The following is a 19539-nucleotide window of genomic DNA, read 5'->3' as shown; positions in this document are numbered from 1 at the left end:
CTCCGTATGAAAAGAAAAAAAAAAAAATATATATATATATATATGTGTATATATATATATATATATTTTCCAAATTGGTTTCACTCTCTTTCAGGGACACCAGTGAATCATAGATTTGGCCTCTTTACATAATCCCATTGATTTATCATGTTTGTTATCTTTCTTGGAATGGGTTTCAACATACTCCCATAGCTTAATAAACTTTGTCCTTCTCCACATTCTGAGTTCTATTTCTGTTATTTCTGCCAGCTCTGCATGGTACAGAAACCTTGCTGGAAAGGTGATGCAGTTGTTTGGAGGAAAAAAGGCACCCTAGCTTTTTGAGTTTCCAGGATTCCTGCACTGATTCTTTCTCATCTTTTTGGGCTTATCTACCTTCAGTCTTTGAGGTTGCTGACCTTTGGATGAGGGTTGTTTTTTGTTTTTGTTATTGTTTTTTACTTTTATCATAACTATTTGATGACCTTGAGGGTTTGATTGTGCATTGTGGTATAAGGTGGATTTAGCCGACAGGCTTCATTTCTGGAAGATTTTAGGCGGCCAGCACTCAGCTCCCAACATCTGGACTGTGTGCTCCAACTCTAGGGGACTTGTAATGGGCCCCAACATTTTCCTCTGACTCCTCAAGAGCCAGCGTGCTAGAGGGTGCCAGAGTCCCTGCCTCCTTGCAAGTGTTCACCACAGTGGCAGAGACAATGCAGCTGGATCCGGGGCTGGGGTCCCCTTCTGGAGACCGTGTGCATGGGTACACTGGAGGTGGTGTTGGCTTGGGAGTGGGGTGCTGGTGGCCACCATTCTGGGTGCCTTTTCTCTGCCCTGTAAGCAAGAGTGGCAACAATCTTTTTTTTTTTTTTTTTTTGAGACAGAGTCTCGCTCTGCCGCCCAGGCTGGAGTGCGGTGGCCGGATATCAGCTCACTGCAAGCTCCGCCTCCCGGGTTCACGCCATTCTCCTGCCTCAGGCTCCCGAGTAGCTGGGACTACAGGCGCCCGCCACCGCGCCCGGCTAGTTTTTTGTATTTTTTAGTAGAGACGGGGTTTCACCGTGTTAGCCAGGATGGTCTCGATCTCCTGACCTCATGATCCGCCCGTCTCGGCCTCCCAAAGTGCTGGGATTACAGGCTTGAGCCACCGCGCCCGGCCAACAATCTTTCTTAAAAGACTGGTAGCAAACCTACCCTTACTCTGAGCTTACAAAGGAGAGGGAGGAATAACAGTTACGTTGAAGGTCTCCAAACAAACCCAGGGCCATAGGAGACAATCATGTCAGGGGAGGCTGGGGCAGCTCCATGGCCTTGTTTTCTCCTTGGGTGCTTGATACAAGCATAATGCTGCCTGCTGCTCCTTGTACCCCCCAGCATCCGGAGGATCCTGAGGCTCAGTGGCTTCTTCCTATGGGCCCCATACGTGCTTGGTCCCACAGGTGTTGGTGGTTTGAGACACTTCTCAAAGCATTTTTCCTCGGAAGGTGATTGGGGCACCTCTTACCATGAGAGCTACAAAAGTTTGAATCTCTTTTTTCTCCCAAATTGTTCAGGATACTCAACTCTTCCTTAAGGTGATTGAGATTGGAATAGAGAGGGAAGGAAAAGTCGGGGGTGGAGAAGGAGAAAGTTTCTGAATGCCAGGAAGCAAGACATCATTGGCAGTAATTTTGAGCAGCTTGGTGGCCACTCTGGTTTCAAGCAAGTGAAGTTTTAATGTTTCATATCCACCCTAAGTGCCCTATAATCTTTGGGGACTCTGTCCTTATCTCCTGCCAGCTGGGGGAGAATAAACGATAAGCAATTACCATTAAGGTGGCTTTTTTCAATCCAAATTCTCAAAGCACAATTAGTAGGTAGGACAGTAGAGACTCTCCTCTCCGCTTCTCACTCATCATTTACGCCACAGCATTTGTTACTGGTAGTCTCCCACTCTCTGCTCATAAAAAGCCCTTGCACTTTTCTGTTTCAGAAGCCATGTGTCTATCACAAGCTGATTAATACAGAAGAAATTAAGATAGAAAAAATTGCCGGGCACAATGACTCACGCCTGTAATCCCACCACTTTGGGGGGCCGAGATGGGTGGATCACATGAGGTCAGGAGTTCAAGACCAGCTTGAATAACATGGAGAAACCCCATCTCTACTAAAAATACAAAATTAGCCGGGCATGATGGCGCATGCCTATAATCCCAGCTACTCAGGAGGCTGAGGCAGGACATTCACTTGAACCCAGGAGGTGGAAGTTGCACTGAGCTGAGATTGTGCCACTGCACTCCAGCCTGGACAGCAAGAGCAAAACTCCGTCTCACAAAAAAAAAAGAAAAGAAAAGAAAAGAAAAAAATAAGCTGGTGTGGTGGCCCACATGTGCAATCCCAGCACTTTGGGAGGCCAAGGTGGATGGATCACTTGTGGCCAGGAGTTCGAGACTAACCTGGGCAACATGGCAAAACACTGTCTCTAGTAAAAATACAAAATTTAGCCGGGCGTGGTGGTGTACACCTGTAATCCCAGCTACTCGGGAGGCTGAGGCACCAGAATCGCTTAAACCCATGAGGCGGAGGTTGCAATGAGCTGAGATCATGACACTGCACTCCATCTTGGGCAACATAGCAAGTCTGAGTTCCACCATATTATGTAATAAACGTTAATAGAGGAAATGCTCTTTTTAGAGTCTAACTGTATGGGTATATTCAACTACATTTTTAAAAGCTATATTTCTAACCCATGATGATTAAAGTAAATGAATGAAAACTCCATCGGGTGTGGTGGCTTATGCCTGTAATCTCAGCACCTTGAGAGACCAAGGGAGGTTGATCATCTGAGGTCCAGAGTGCAAGACCACTCTGGCCAACATAGTGAAATTTCATCTCTATGAAAAATACAAAAATTAGCCAGGCAAGGTGGTGTACACCTGTAATCCCAGCTACTCAGGAGGCTGAGGCACAAGAGTCACTTGAACCCAGGAAGCAGAGGTTGCAGTAAGCTGAGGTCACCCGTGGCACTTTGGCCTGTATGACAGAGCGAGACTGTCAGAAATAGAAAGAAAGGAGAGAGAGAGAGAGAAAGATTTATTCTGTGTAATTCACACTTATTGTAAAACTGAAAATAATGAATTATCAATTTTACACCTACTTATGTAATATTACTTCATCTTTCAATTAGTATTGCTATTACTGTTTATGGTTATGGAGCAGAAGCTCAGTCTATTTTAAGTTCAATACGGGAGAGAGGAGTCTCATTTTGTGCTAAGACTCTACAGTGGATGAGTGGAGAAAATTAGTAAATATTGTGCAACACCAAACAATTTATATGTTTCTGATAAGATTAAGAAATTCTAGGCCAGGCGCGGTGGCTCAAGCCTGTAATCCCAGCACTTTGGGAGGCCTAGACGGGCGGATCACAAGGTCAGGAGATCGAGACCATCCTGGCTAACACAGTGAAACCCCGTCTCTACTAAAAATACAAAAACTTAGCCGGTCGAGGTGGCAGGCGCCTGTAGTCCCAGCTACTCGGGAGGCTGAGGCAGGAGAATGGCGTGAACCCGGGAGGCGGAGCTTGCAGTGAGCTGAGATCCGGCCACTGCACTCCAGCCTGGGTGACAGAGTGAGACTCCGTCTCAAAAAAAAAAAAAAAAAGATTAAGAAATTCTGTATTCCGGCCGGGCGCGGTGGCTCACGCCTGTAATCCCAGCGCTTTGGGAGGCCGAGGCGGGCGGATCACAAGGTCAGGAGATCGAGACCACGGTGAAACCCCGTCTCTACTAAAAATACAAAAAATTAGCCGGGCGCGGTTGTGGGCGCCTGTAGTCCCAGCTACTCGGGAGGCTGAGGCAGGAGAATGGCGTGAACCCGGGAGGCGGAGCTTGCAGTGAGCCGAGATCGCGCCACTGCACTCCAGCCTGGGCGACTGAGCGAGACTCCGTCTCAAAAAAAAAAAAAAAAAAAAAAAAAAATTCTGTATTCCTTGTCTAGAGTGCAAAGCAAAGACTAGATTCTGTAGAGTCACTTATAAGGAAAAAGAAGCTGACAGCTTCAAAACATGTATTGCTTAAGGTAGAAGCATTCACCAGCCACCAACTGGGATTCTTTATTTATTTTTTTTCGTTTTTGGTGAGGATTTCTGGGTTTGGAAAAAATTATTTTGTCTTTAATTATATTTTTCCCAAGATATAAAAAATGGAGTGAAGAGTGTTTCTTTGGTGATTTCTTGGATAATTGAGTATAGTTTGTATTTACTAGTTTAGATACACTAAATCCTCCATAGCTTCCAAAGGAGGGATTGCACAGAGACCTTTGTTACCAGGAGGGGTGTGGAGATCCTTCAGTTTGTCTTTCTGAAGGAAAGAATTCATCCAGGAGGCACACAGAAAGAGTTAAATAATGAAGTACCCTTTATTTAAAAACAGGAGCTCCAGAAGAAACAGAAAGGCTGCTCCCGGAGAGTGAGTCAGCTGCTAGTGACTGAGGAGGAGTTCCCTACCCCCCTCCCCAGATGGAGTCTCGCTCTGTAGCCCAGGCTGGAGTGCAGTGGCGCAATCTCGGCCCACTGCAACCTCTGCCTCCTGGTTTCAAGGGGTTCTCCTGCCTCAGCCTCCTGAGTAGCTGGGATTACAGGCACGTGCCACCACGCCCGGCTAATTTTTTTGTATTTTTAGTAGAGACAGGTTTTCACCATGTTGGTCAGGCTGGTCTCAAACTCCTGACCCATGATCTGTCTGAGGATCTACCTAAGGAAGTGCTGGGATTACAGGCCTGAGCCACTGTGCCAGGCCTGGGAGGAATTTTTATAGGAGCTTTTAAAGAAATAGTACACCCTGAAAGACAGAACAGGCTGGGCTGCTCAAATGAATGAGTCTCACGAATGCTGAGGAGATGCTTCTTTTTGTTTGTTTTTTGAGATGGAGAGCCCCTCTTTTTGCCCAGGCTGGAGTGCAATGGCTCGATCTAGGCTCAACACAACCTCTGCCTCCCGGGTTCAAGCGATTCTCCTGCCTTAGCCTCCCGAGTAGCTGGGATTACAGGCATGCACTGCCATGCCTAATTTTGTATTTTTAGTAGAGACAGGGTTTCTCCGTGTTGGTCAGGCTGGTCTTGAACTCCCGACCTCAGGTGATCTGCCTGTCTTGTCCTCCCAAAGTATTGGGATTACAGGCATGAGCCACCGCACCTGGCCGGGGAGATGCTTCTTATGAGAGTCTTACATGATTATTCATGAAGGGGCCTTGCAGGGGCATTACTAATAAGCATGTTTTGGGAAGTAGTCTGGGCACACACGTGCCGTGTCATTTGCATCTAAAATCTAACAAGGATTATCTGGTTAAAAAATAAAATCTCCACACAGGGTTGTGTTTTTTTTTTATTATTTTAATGAGCAAAATGGTTTATTAGGATGAATTATTAGAGAAGTATACACGCTCCTTAGTGGGGAATAGCTCCGACCTCGGTCACCTCTGGCTAGGCCTTGATAAGTTCCCTTGTGGAACAGAGGCGTGCAGCCACAAGGCCAGGTGTAGCCAGTGTAGCCACGCTCCTCGCTCCTCTTTTTTGCTGACTCAGCGTGCAGTGTTTCCAAGGAGGACATCAGTGGGCTGCATTTCTAAAGATTCCTTTCCTAGGGGCTTCCTTGCCTGCTCATGTCTGGCTACCTGCCTACCCTAAAAATATTCCCCCTCAAGAGATGGAGACCCTGAAAAGCTTTGGGTGTAAGGACGTCGTGGGTCTTCCGTAACTACTTCCTGCTGACATGGGACGAAGAAATCATCAGGGTCTCCCTCTCTTGCTCTCTGTCAGGGAAGGAGCCCCTCCGTAGCTGCAGAATCTTTGCCCACTGGCATCCAAGGGAGAGATGTACTTGTAGGTGCTGGGGCCTCCAAGGAAGACTGGATGATCTATTTCCATTTCTAGGGGCTCTGTGTGAAATTGCCGTATCCTGGAAGAGATGTATTTCATCAGTGAATTATAGAGACAAGGGCCAAAGAGGAGAAAGAAAGCTATAAGTGCAGCTGGTCCCAGTAAAGGGACAAACCATGTGAGGGAGGGGAGGGCAGATTTCACAGCCTCCCAAATGGACCCTGCTGAATCATCTTTTCCAAAGTCATGAAGCCACGTAGCCTGGTCATAGATCTTTTTTATATCCTCCTCTATCGCCCCGCTGTTATTGACATAAACGCAACAGGTTTTATTGATCACTGCACAGACTCCACCCTGCTCTGCTAAGAGGTAATCTAAGGCCAATCTGTTGTCCATGACTACGTTTGCTAGAGAATCTATGGAGGCCTTGAGTTTAGAGATGCTATCTCCGGTACTCTTAGCTATGTTTTCTATTTGTCTGGAGAGATTTCTGAGGGTGACATCATGATAAGCGAACCCTCCCCACGGGGCGATCATTCCTACGGCCGCTCCTATCCCTGCCAGTATCAGACCCAGAGCTCTTTTCTGTCTGGGTTGGGTGGTGTTATAAATGGTCACACCTATCCCCCGTGGTCCCAAAAGTCCCACAGCACATTCCCCCGTATGTTGGATGTTATTAATGCAAGTAAAGAGGTTTGCCACGGGGGGAGTTGAATAGGTTCTCTTAGGACTTCCGTCAAAGGGCAGTTTGTTTTTTTGTGGTCCACATAAAAACACATAGCCAGGAGGGGTACAGGCCCACCGGGGCATGCGGCTGTCGAACCACTTGTGTAACTGCGATTTCCACACTGCTGGAATAGTTTGATTGCATGTAGGGGATAGAGGCCCTCCCAGGGGAACAGTAGTTTTTGGCCATGTGGGAACAGTGTGTGCCTTGGGAAGCGAATATAGAACCCTCCATGTGATTAGCTCTTTTCCTTCCCAAGCTGCACAGCGGTTTTGGGGTGACTTGTCTCGATAATCGTTCATTTGTTTATGGCTCGCTGGACACCAGTGAGTCAAGTTAGGGTGGCAGCCTGCTGGGGAAAAGCTCATGGGATGGATGGTGGGACTGGGGAATCCCTCCTCAGAGGTGTTCTTCCGGCCACAGCGCCCTTCAGGGCATGGACAACAGGTTTGGTTTAGAGAAGAACAGTTGTACAAATAGAAAGAAGTTTTAGAGCTTTGATTGAAAGGTGGAGTGAGATCCAGGCAGGGGACTTGGTACGCTGAGTTAACAAGTGAAACCTGGAGTGGAACAGATTTATGTTGGCCTTCAGGGATTCCTGAACCAAATGTTAGGTTTAAAGAAAAATTTCTTAGCAAAACATATTGGTAAGATGAGGACCTGGTGATGAAGTTGTGACAGATCCAACAGTTGCTTAGATGGTTTCCCGAAGCAATAATTTTGGAAAAATTGACAAGGGAATTTTCACTCCATTGTGCCTGTGAGAGTAAGGGCATGGGAAGGAGGGAAAGATAAAGGAAAAGGAATTTCTCTGTCATAGCTGATTCTCCCTTAAGCTTTGTGAAAGCAAAAGGAAAGTGGTGAAAATAGGAGAGACAAATAATTAAATGGTTAGATGGAGTGTTTGGTGATAAAACAGGCTGTTATTGGGACTTCAGGTGGCATGCAAGTGTGGGTCCAAATAAGGAGAATAACCAATGCCACCGCAACCAAGATTCCCGGTACTGAGACTGACTTTAGTTTTGGGTGAACAGAGAGAAGGCTTTACTTATCTTTTCCCTTGAAGAGGAATTGGAAGCCCTCCAGAGGCTGGCTCACGAGACTGAGATGCTGATTCTGTTGTTGGTTCTTCGGGACCTTCTCACAGTTTTACTCGGGAGTGATGTATCCAACTAGAGATTCCAGAAACTTTGATAGCTGTTGGGGTAGAAAGCAATAAAGGGGCCTTTCCATAAAGGAGAGACCCAGGCTGGTTGAGACCCAGGTGACCCATCTCTCCAGGTTTTGATGGGGACCTGTGACCCTGACTAGTATAAGCGTTGATTCCCAGAAGGGTCAGTGGCAGGCAGTACCTTGGAGCAATGATGTTATGTATTTGGTTAATTGGGTAACTTCTGGATCTCACGTTAGGTCTGCATGTAGGAAGGGTCTTCCGAATAAAATTTCAGAAGGACAAAGGCATAAGTAATTTTAGGGGCAATGCTCATTCAGAGTTGCCATGGGCAGCAGTTCTAACCATGGTGCGGAGGTTTCCTGGCACACTTTGTTCAGAGTCCTTTTAGTCGTTTGATTAGTCCTTTCTACCTTGCCAGAGGATCATGTTCTCCAGGAGTGCTAGGAGTGCTTTTTTTCTAGGGCTTTTGCCCACTAATTAAAGGGTGTGTGAAATGAAAACTGGGCCGTTGTCACTTTGTAAAAACAAACTAAGCCCACACTGAGGGATGCCTTTTTTTTTTTTTTTTTTGAGTTGGAGTCTCGCTCTGTGGCCCAGGCTGGAGTGCCATGGCGTGATCTCGGCTCACTGCAAGCTCCGCCTCCCAGGTTCACGCCATTCTCCTGCCTCAGTCTCCCGAGTAGCTGGGACTACAGGTGCCTGCCACCACGCCCGGCTAATTTTTTGTATTTTTAGTAGAGATGGGGTTTCACCGTGTTAGCCAAGATGGTCTCGATCTCCTGACCTCATGATCTGCCCACCTTGGCCTCCCAAAGTGCTGGGATTACAGGTGTGAGCCACCGCGCCCAGCCTTTTTTTTTTTTTGAGATGGCATCTTGCTCAGTTGCCCAGGCTGGAGTGCAGTGGCACGATCTCAGCTCACTGCAAGCTCCGCCACCCGGGTTCACGCCATTCTCCTGCCTCAGCCTCCCAAGTAGCTGGGACTACAGGCGCCCACCACCACACCCGGCTAATTTTTTCTATTTTTTATTAGAGACGGGATTTGACCGTGTTAGCCAGGATGGTCTTGATCTCCTGACCTCGTGATCCACCTGCCTCAGCCTCCCAAAGTGCTGGGATTACAGGCCTGAGCCACCATGCCTGGCCGGGATGATTTTTTTTTTTTTTTTTTTTTTTTTTTAAAGAAGTACCTTGGCTGTTTCCTGGGCCTTTTCTGTTCTTGTAGGAAAGGATTTAATCCACCCAATCAAGGTGTTCACAAACACCAGAAGGTATTTAAAGCCTCTACAGGCTGGCAATTGAGTGACATACATCTGTCAGTCTTTCCCTGGGTAAGCTCCCCGATGCTGAACTGGCTGAATTAAGCAGGCCAGGGAGCTGCATTGGCTCCGGCCAGTTGTCCTGGGGCACAAGGAGGCAAGGCTATGCGTTTGAGGCCAACCTTGGCAACATTGAACAACAACAAAAAAATTTGGCTGGGCACGGTGTAATCCCAGCACTTTGGGAGGCTGAGGCGGGCGGATCACCTGAGGTTGGGAGTTCAAGACCAGCCTGACCAGCATGGAGAAACCCTGTCTCTACTAAAAATACCAAAAAAAAAAATTGTTTCTGGTTTTTTTTTTGGTGGCACCTGCCTGTAATCCCAGCCACTCCGGAGGCTGAGGCTGGAGAATCGCTTGAACTTGGGAGGCAGAGATTGTGATGAGCCAAGATTATGCCATTGCACTGCAGCCTGGGCACCAAGAGCAAAACTTTGTCTCAAAAAAAAAAAAAAAAAAAAAGAAAAGAAAAGAAAAAAAAAGCAGGGTAGCATAGGGCCCTGGGGGCTATTACAGCACAGGATGGACAGGCGTTAAAGACCTGATGAATAGTCTAGTAGAGCCCTTTCCTGGAAAAGAGGTTTTTGCACATGTGCTGGAGATGTTGTCTCCCGAAGTGACGTGACTCATGGAGTGCTCTTACAAGTTTTTACTGGAGGGCCTAGGAAAGTAGAGAATTCCTCCTGCTGTATACCACACCTCAGGTTCCCGGGTAGATCCATATTTGGTAGCCCTTTCCTTTTCCTCTTTGGTTTTTGTGGGTGGGTAAGGTGTTGGGTAAAGTTGGGTTAAGGGCCATCAGGAGCTCCCTAGAGAGGGTAGTGGTCCTGGCTGCTTGATCCGCCCTCCTGCTTTGCTGGGCATTTTCTCCCTCGTCCTTTTGGTGTTCCTGGCCATGGACTACAGCTATCTCCCGTGATAGGTGTACGGCCTAGAGCAGGGCCAAGATCTCTGGTCCACATTCCAGAGGGGTATCTTTTGCTGTTAAAAATCTCTGTTCCTTCCAGATGGCCACATGAGCATGGAGCCCTGAGAAGGCACATTTTGAATCTGTATAAATTGCAACTGTTGGGTTTTTCCATAGTTCTGTGGCTCTAATTAAGGATATGAGCTCTGCTAGCTGTGCCAAGGTTCTTGGAGCAAGGCGTTTGGCTTTTATAATGTCAAATAGAGACACTATTGCATAACTGCATGTGTCACTCCTTGTTGGATGAAACTGCCGCCATCAGAAAACCAGAGTCAGTCAGGGTTCAGTAGTGGAGAATCCTTTAAGTGTTTTCTACCAGCAGAATAGATTTCCTGCGTTGCAGGGAGAATTACAGACTTTAACAGGCCAAGTCTAAGGAATGGGTTAATGATAGGCTCAAGTCCTTCCATTGCCTGTGGCCATAGCGAGTATCGTTTCTTATGAAAGAAGTGGAAGGTTTTCTTAGCCCCATTTTGACTGGGACTGCAGTTGTTGCCCTTCCTAGCATATCAGAGGCCCATATCTCAGGGTTATTTGTGATTCCAGATCGAAATAACTCACCAATGTCATGGGTGAGTCTTCCAAAAAAAAAAAAAAAAAAGGTCTTTCAGGGAAGTTCAGGCAAATGTGAAGTGTGCCCCTAGTTTGGAGAGTATATCCCTGCCCTAAAGACAGATGTTATCAGGAACTCATGGGAAAAGATTAATTGGTCTTTTGACAATAAAGAAGGTGTAAATCTTAGGAGGAGATGCCATTTATCCTGATTACCTGACAGAGGAAAGTTGCCTAGAGAAGGGGGTCAGCACCAAGCAGTCTGCTCCCAGATCCAATAGAAAACGTATTGTCCTACCTGCTACGTCCGGAGTTGCTCTTGGCTCCATCCCTTTGACGATGATGTCACATCTGGGAGCCAGCCAAGGCAGAGGGCACCCTCAGCTCAAAGTCATCATTTGTTTGGGGCCCTTTTGGCTCTTGGGACAGTCCCCTTTCTAGTAGCCGAGCTTATGGCAGAGGGGACAGGCCGTGTAGGGCTTTTCCCCCATTGGCCCATAGGGGCAGTTTGCCTTCCAGTGGCCTGGCTTCCCACACTGATAGCACTTCCCTGGGAGCGTATCCTTAGGGCAATCTGGAGGGGGCTGGTGGACTTGCAAAGCAGCTAATAATTGAGCCTGCCTCTCTTCTTTCTGTTTTTCCTTCTTCTCGGCCCTGTCCCTCTCCTCCTGGTCTCGGTTATAAAACACTGAGGAAGCTAATTTGAGGATTTGTGACATGGGGGCACTAGTTCCCAAAGCCAGCCTCTGCAGTTTTCTCCTAATGTCTGGGGCAGCTTGTGTGAGGAAGTGATCCTTTAGGACCAGTTGTCCTTCTGGGGATCCCGGGTCTAGGTTGGTATGTTTGATAAGAGTTTCCTGGAGCCTTTCGAGAAAGGCTATGGGATTCTCATGTGGCCCTTGGTCGATGGTTGCTAACTTATTATAATTGACAGGCTTGACTTGACTCCTTTTCATTCCCTCTATCAGGCATAGGAGCATATGATTTCTGGCGCAGATTCCTGCCGGGGTATCGTAGTCCCAGTTGGGGTCCTGCAGGGGGACAGCTGTAGCTCCCACGGGGTAGTTGGCATCTGCCAAGTGGAGCTCATCCCCACATTGACGTGCTGCCTCCCAAATGGTCTGTCTTTCGTCCAGAGAGAGGGTTTGTCCGAGGAGGATGGCGACATCCTTCCAGGTTAGTTCACAAGTGAGGGTTAATTTACGGAAGGCCTCCAGGAATTTTCCCGGATTCTCTGAGAATTTTCCCAGGTCTTCCTTAACTTGGGACAAGTCGTGCATGGAAAAGGGGACCTGGACTTGGACTGGTCCTGTTAGTCTGCTCACCACTGGTAGCGGGCAGATTCCAGAGCGGGGACCTGGGGGCCTAGTGTAGGTTGAGGCTGACCCATCAAGGCTAAGAGTGTGATACAAGGAGGAGGGAGCTGGGGGTGCCTGTTCTTTCTCTTTGGTCTCAGGAAGAGGAGGTTGAGGTGGGTTGACCAGGAAATCGTTGAGGCCTCCTGGTTGAGGGCTCTGGAGTGGACGACTAAGGATAGCTAAAAGGGCAGGATCTATCTTGCAGCCTTTACAAAAATCGGGGTTTTCCCTCAAGATCATGAAGGTTTGCACATAAGGGACCTCTGACCATTTGCGGTGACACCGGCAGTAGAGGTCAAGCTGGAGTATGGTGTTAACATTTAAGCTTCCCCCCACTGGCCAGACTTCCTGCCCTTCTAGGTCATATTTTGGCCAAACTGTATTGCAAAGGAAAACCAATCTTTTTCGTTTCAATGCCTGGGGATCAAACTTATCCCAGTTTCTAAGGATGCATCCGAGAGGGGAATCCCGGGGTACGGAGCTCTGGTTACCCATCTGAAAGAGAAGACAGGAGAGAACATAGGATAGAGAAGGCATCTCTACACCTATTTGGTGCCTCAGGAAGGTGAGGCGTTCCACACCTTGGCCTGGGTAACATGTCCATGCCTCTATTTACAAGGATGACGGGTTCTTCACCCTGGGGCTCCAGAATTAGCTAGCCTTAGCATTTGCACCATCCGTTGTCTCCCTGTATCTCATTTTGCTCAGATGGGTTTCTTAGATTTCCTAGGATTGATGCCTAGCAGGGACGCCTTTCTCACCTCTGTGTGGGGCGAGGAAGCATGTAAGAACGTCGGGCATGGGAGTAGTTCTCTTGTCTCTCATATTCCCAGTGACCTTCGTTCTGCAAGAAGTCCAGTAGCTCTGCCCCTGCTAAAGTCTGCAGAGAAGGGACTCTATAGTAAGGTCCCCTTAATGCATTATAATATTGGATTAATGCATACAGATGGTTAGAGGAATGGAGGTAAATCTGATATCTTCCCCTTCTTATACTAGGTTCCTTGGGGATCATACAGAAAAAATGCTTAAACAGGCACGGAAGCCCCCTGGGGCTCAGAGTTAGTGGACTGGGCTGTTGGTTATGGTTTTTTACATCCCTTATATGATCACATAAGCAGCAAGGGGAGCGCTGGGGGCATTTTCTATCTGCCATTTCAACATAATGCAAAAACCACCTGACTGCTGTACAGGTCTGTAACAATGGCTTTAGGAGGCGAATGAAGAACTTCCCATTGACCCACAGGAAACTCCGGTTGTAAAGAGAAACTGGGGATTGGGAAAGAGGCCCATAAATGACCATCCGGAGGAACCTGACAGCTCGCTTGAGGAGCCACAGAATGAGGCATTCTTGAAGAGTAGTCGGGCGGAGAAGGACCCGATAATAAACGAGGGATGCCCGTAAGCGAGCATCCTGCCAGTGCCGGTCCCTGCAGTGAGAAAGGAGGCAACTGAAAGGACGAAGCTGGGTCTCATCTCTAGGGAAAAAATAAGTATAAACTTCCTCACAGGCCTGGGCAGGCCTCCGGCGACTGGCACTAAAGCAAATGCAGCAGGTCCCGGACAAGCAGGACACACAAGGCGCTTGCACATGAAGGAGGAATTCCAAGAAGCTCGGCGACGAGGACAGGGACAGCAAAGAGTAAGCAGAGTGACCTGGGGGATTGTTCACCAGTGGTGGCATATTGTGTCCAGGGGAATGGAGTGCCATGAACAGCACGTAGAAGAGCCGACTCAACACGGGAGAGTAGTTTTAGCTGAAAGATGTGAAGCTCCCCAGTCACTGCACAGTTAGGGCATATTCCCTGCCTTTCACAAGCCTCCTGCAGGGAGGGTCACCGTGTCTCAGATCTACTCAGTGTGGAGTTTAAAGTCCTCCCTCCTCTGCTTATCACCCCCAGGGTAAGCTGAGAAATCAGCCAGAGGGAGCAGAGTGACAGTGGCTGAAGGGAAATGGTACGGGGCAGTTGTTAGTGGACAGAGCCTGAGAGGAGAAACCCCTCCCCTTAAAGTTGCAAGAACTGCATTAGGGCAGGAGGTTCTTCAGTGCAGAAAGAAGCAGAGGTCATCAACCAGAGAATCTGGCACCAGCTTTTGGGCACTTACCTAGAAGAACAGTTCACAGGCCACCAGTGGAAAACACCAGATGTTACCAGGAGGGCCGTGGAAGTCCTCTGGGTCTCGGTCTTACCAGGAGGGGCGTGGAAGTCCTCTGGTTCTTGGTCTTCTTGAATTCAGTCAAGAGACACGCAGAAAGAGTTAAGCAGGTAAGTGCCCTTTATCTAAAGGCATAGAAGCTCAGAAAGAAGAGACACCCCGAACAGTGGAACAGGGTGGGCTCCTCAGAAGAATGAGTCTGTTCCTACTAGTGCTGGGCAGAGCCTTTTTATGAGACTCTGACATGATTATTCATGAAGGGGCTGTGCAGGGATGTTCCTAGCAAGCATGTTCCAGGAAGTCCTCTGATCAGGAGAGCCCTGTGAGGGTCCATGCTGGTACACACACCACATGTCTCATTAGCATCTCAAATCTCCACCCACGGGTGTGTGTTTTAGTATCATTTTGAGCAGAAGGCTCTTCTAGAGTGAGTTATGACAGAAGTACACATGGTTGTTAATGGGGAAAAGCCCCATCTCGATTATGTCCAGCTAGCCCCTGATAAGTCCTCTTCTGGGCCAGAGAAGTACAGCCCCAAGGCCAAGTGGAGGCAATGTAGCCACTGATCTTCTTTTGCTGTCAGTGGGCAGCATCTTTAAGGAGACTCTCAGTGAGTTACATTTCTTTTTTTTTTGAGACCAAGTCTCGCTCTGTCACCCAGGCTGGAGTGCAGTGGCGCAATCTTGGCTCACTGCAAGCTTCCCCTCCCAGGTTCACACCATTCTCTTGCCTCAGCCTCCTGAGTAACTGGGACTACAGGCGCCCGCCACTAGGCCGGCTAATTTTTTGTACTTTTAGTAGAGATGGGGTTTCACCATGTTTGCCAGGATGGTCTCGATCTCTTGACCTTGTGATTCGCCCATCTCGGCCTCCCAAAGTGCTGGGATTACAGGCATGAACCACCGCGCCCGGTCAGTGAGTTGCATTTCTAAAGATTCCAAAATGTCAGAGTGTTTGAACCAGAGCAATTCCATCTGGAATAGGGGCTGGAGAAAATAAGCCTGAGACCTGCTGGGTTACATTCCCAGTAAGTGAAGGCATTCTTGGTCGCAGGATGAGACAGGAGGCTGCTCTGCCTATGGAGTAGCCATTCTTTATTCTTTTACTCTCTTAATAAACTTGCTTTCACTGTATGATTCTGTATGGGTTCACCTTGAATTCTTCCTTGTGTGAGATCCAAGAACCCTCTCTTAGGTTCTGGATCAGGACCCTTTGCGGGTGACACAGGGGCTTCTTACGTGCTCATGCCTCGCTATCTGCCTACTCCAATACTTTCTTTCACCTGGTTTGTGGATAGAAAAACTTAATTATACCTAGTTCATCCACATCTGTATGTTGTCTGTTTAAAACCAATCTGAATGGAAATTCACCTTAAGCTTTTTCCCCAAGTCACAGAAAACAACAGAATTTTCACCTTCATTGAGTTTATTCTCATCAGCTTATTTCTCTGATAGAGAGAAAACTTCTATTAAGTATCTCCATCAGGGCTCCACTGGTATAAAAAGGGATGTCAAGAAAATTTAGATGAATTTGAGAATGTGACATGAATCTGATATATGAATTAGTGCTTGTATTTTCTTTTCTTTTCTTTTTTTTTTTTGAGAGGGAGTCTCACTGTGTCACCCAGGCCGGAGTGTAGTGGTGCATTCTCGGCTCACTATAACCTCTGCCTCCCAGGTTCAAGGGATTCTCCTGCCTTAGTCTCCCAAATTATGGGATTATGGGCATGCACCACCACGCCCAGCTAATTTTTTTTTTTTTTTTTTAGTAGAGACGGGTTTCACCATGTTGGCCAGGCTGGTCTTGAACTCCTGACCTCAGGTGATTTACCCACCTCAGCCTCCCAAAGTGCTTCCAAAGGCATAAGCCACAGTGCCCTGCCTCTTTTTTTTTTTATTATTTTTATTTTTCCCCGCTCTTGTTGCCCAGGCTGGAGTGCAGTGGCGCGATCTCGGCTCACTGCAACCTCCACCTCCCGGGTTCAAGCGATTCTTTTGCCTCAACCTCCCAAATAGCTGGGATTACAGGCATGCACCACCATGCCCGGCTAATTTTGTATGTTTAGTACAGACGGGGTTTCTCCATGTTGGTCAGGATGGTCTCAAACTCCCGACCTCAGGTGATCCGCCCGCCTTGGCCTCCCAAAGTGCTGGGATTACAGGCATGAGCCACCGCACCTGACCTAAGTGCTTGTTTTTCTTTCTTCTTTTTTTTTTTCCCCACATTTAGTTCTTTTATTTAGTTTTCTAGTGGACAATTTACATATCTCCCACACCCTGTCTTTTAAGTTAGTGTGACGATTTTCCATAACAAACTACTTAAAGGGGAGCTTTGGTCAAGAATGGAATGAAATCGCAAATAAATAAATACATAAATAAATAAATAAATAAATAAATAAATAAATTTAAAAAATTTACTGCTTTTAAAAAACCAACACTTTCACTAATTTTATATTCAAATAAAACCACACAGGGCTGGGCACGGTGGCTCAAGCCTGTAATCCCAGCACTTTGGGAGGCTGAGACGGGCGGATCACGAGGTCAGGAGATCAAGACCATCCTGGCTAACACGGTGAAACGCCGTCTCTACTAAAAATACAAAAAACTAGCCGGGCGAGGTGGTGGGCGCCTGTAGTCCCAGCTACTCAAGAGGCTGAGGCAGGAGAATGGCGTGAACCCGGGAGGCAGAGCTTGCAGTGAGCTGAGATCTGGCCACTGCACTCCAGCCTGGGCGACAGAGTGAGACTCCGTCTCAAAAAAAAAACAAACAAAAAACACACACAGCATTGGCGTGATGTGTTTTCAGTGTTTCATTGGGTCTGGCTTCCTCGGGTCTGGCTTCCTCGCCATCGTGCCACGGCACAGCTGCTGTTGACCACAGTTTGTCATTCTGGATGGCAAAGGCTCACTCAGCTTCACATTATCCGGAGGACCTGGATGGAAAACTCGAGGGTCTTGAAATCCCAAATTGTCATGGCTTCATCAATGCCAGTAGTGCAAAATTTGCGACAATCTTGCTTGTCCACCTCATAAATAGAGACTTGAGTGATGCTATCCTGGTGCGGAGTCTCCAAGGCCATGTTGCCGTCCTCAGTCGTGGCCCTCTTGTCCATGTTGCGGAAGCGTTCCATGGCAGACGTGTTGCGTTGAATGCTGTTTTGGAATGTCTAACTTGGAGATGAAGGTCGGGCAGCCATGGTCATCATAGTTAAAGAGCACTGGGCAGCAGGCATGGCCAGCAGCCACGACGCTGTTGTCCGAGACCAATGACACACTCAGGAGCAGCAGGAACTCCGTCCTCAGAGTTGAGACCTGCACACTTTTTGAGGCATCAGCAACAGACACAGTGCTGTTGTGGCTGACCCAGGCCAGGCGGCTCCTACTGGCAGAGAAGCTTACCCCGTGGACCCAGCCACCAGTGCCACTGCCACCAAACTCTGACATCAGCTGCCCAAAAGGCATCTTGCTGCCCCAGGGCATGCTGACTGGCTTCTCATCCACTTCTTTAATGTAGGCAGAAAACACTCTGCATTTGAAGTCACATGATCCTGCTGCCAGCAAAACGTTGTTGGGATGCCAGTCCAAGCTGAGGATTGTGGAGCGCATCGGCTTTTTAACATGCTTGCTCGCTCACCAGTCATTTCGAACTCAACAAACAGAAATGAGTCGTGCTCCACTTCCCACAGCAAATTTGTTCTCTAGGGGGGACCACTTCACAAAAGCAGCTGCACGATTAATTCTCAGGATCATCAGGGTTGGTTTCCAGGCACCATCTTTTTGACTCCGGACATAGGCATTGCGGTCTACCCCGTAAGTGATGATGCGGTTGCTCTTGGGAACCCAGTCAATACCTGTGATGTGTCCATTGTGCTCACTGAGTTCATAAGCTTTCACCCACTGGCTCCCGTACTTCTTATAGATATGCACTTCGTGATTATTTTGACTAAGGGCAATCTGGGTACGATCCCTGTTCCAGACATGACAGGTAATTGACTCTGGTAAAAACCAATGCAGTGACATTAGTCTTAGTGTTTTCAAAGGAGAGAAAGCTGGGATTGGCGAAGTCCGGATGGGCTCAGAGCAGAGAATTCGCAGACCCTGGGCTGTCAACACGAACTAGTGCTTGTATTTTCTTTTTTTTTTTTTTGAGACGGAGTCTGGCTCTGTCGCCCGGGCTAGAGTGCAGTGGCCGGATCTCAGCTCACTGCAAGCTCCTCCCCCCGGGTTTATGCCATTCTCCTGCCTCAGCCTCCTGAGTAGCTAGGACTACAGGCGCCCGCCACCTCGCCCGGCTAGTTTTTTGTATTTTTTAGTAGAGACAGGGTTTCACCGTGTTCGCCAGGATGGTCTCGATCTCCTGACCTCGTGATCCGCCCGTCTCGGCCTCCCAAAGTGCTGGGATTACAGGCTTGAGCCACCGCGCCCGGCATGCTTGTATATTCTAATTGTTACCAAAGAATTGATAAAACTATGAGAGTGTGTTTGTTCATGGTCAGCAGAGAAATGGAAAAGGGAGCACCATTTTTCTTTTTCTTTTTTTTTTGGAGACAGAGTCTTGCTCTGTCACCCAGGTTGGAGTGCAATGGTGTGATCTTGGCTCACTGCAACCTCTGCCTCCCAGGTTCAAGCAATTCTCCTGCCTCAGCTTCCCGATCAGCTGGGACTACAGGCCCATGCCACCACACCTGGCTAATTTTTTGTATTTTTACCTGAGATGGGGTTTTACCATGTTGCTGCGGCTGGTTTCAAGCTCCTGAACTCTGGCAATTCGCCTGCCTCAGTCTCCCAAAGTACTAGGATTACAGGCGTGAGCCATCGCGCCCAGCCCACTATTTTTTTTTTTTTTTTTTTTTTTTTGAGACGGAGTCTCGCTCTGTCGCCCAGGCTGGAGTGCAGTGGCCGGATCTCAGCTCACTGCAAGCTCCGCCTCCCGGGTTTACGCCATTTTCCCGCCTCAGCCTCCCGAGTAGCTGGGACTACAGGCGCCCGCCACCTCGCCCGGCTAGTTTTTTGTATTTTTAGTAGAGACGGGGTTTCACCGTGTTAGCCAGGATGGTCTCGATCTCCTGACCTCGTGATCCGCCCATCTCGGCCTCCCAAAGTGCTGGGATTACAGGCTTGAGCCACCGCGCCTGGCCTATTTTTCTTAATATATCTCTAGGTTTCTGTTCAATTTAACAGTTACACAGACCCCTGAATTTGGAGATTTAGAGCCATATCTTCCAATAATTACTGGTGTCTCTTGTATGTGATAAGAATGAATAACACACAGCCAAAATGAACACTCAAGGCCCTTTCGCTCCATTCAAAAACTGAGGTATGGGGCAATTTCACTATTGTTCCTATTATTTTTAGTTCTATTTTTCAAATAGTACACATGTATTTATTATTATTATGTTTTCTTTTGGAGACGGAGTTTCACTCTTGTTGCCTAGGCTGGAGTGCAATGGTGTG

At 47.9% G+C, this 19539-nt stretch overlaps 1 protein-coding gene and 1 pseudogene across 2 annotated transcripts; both read right to left on the bottom strand.

Moving 5' to 3' along the window:
- Positions 1–5125: 5125 nt before the first annotated feature.
- On the bottom strand, positions 5126–14599 carry LOC102128794 (uncharacterized). 2 transcript variants are annotated; one of them, XR_010583436.1, is made up of 2 exons: positions 14036–14599; positions 5126–7759 (listed from the first exon to the last, which is right to left on the bottom strand). XR_010583436.1 is itself a non-coding variant. In XM_005590212.4 (2 exons), the coding sequence occupies exon 1, from the start codon at positions 12170–12172 to the stop codon at positions 11012–11014; it is 1161 nt and encodes a 386-aa protein (XP_005590269.3). In that variant the 5' UTR covers positions 12173–12399; the 3' UTR covers positions 5132–7759; positions 10873–11011. The 2 variants fall into 2 exon arrangements, 1 of the variants encoding a protein (XP_005590269.3); XM_005590212.4 differs by lacking the exon at positions 14036–14599 and adding an exon at positions 10873–12399 and having other exon boundaries at positions 5132–7759.
- Positions 14600–16992: 2393 nt separating this feature from the next.
- LOC102129172 (actin-related protein 2/3 complex subunit 1A pseudogene) lies at positions 16993–18065 on the bottom strand (annotated as a pseudogene).
- Between the last annotated feature and the right edge of the window lie 1474 nt (positions 18066–19539).

This window comes from Macaca fascicularis, chromosome 19 (genome assembly GCF_037993035.2).
Source record: "Macaca fascicularis isolate 582-1 chromosome 19, T2T-MFA8v1.1".
NCBI lineage: Eukaryota > Metazoa > Chordata > Mammalia > Primates > Cercopithecidae > Macaca > Macaca fascicularis.
The sequence above is the reverse complement of the archived record's forward strand: the minus strand, read 5'-3'. Positions and strand labels throughout refer to the sequence as shown.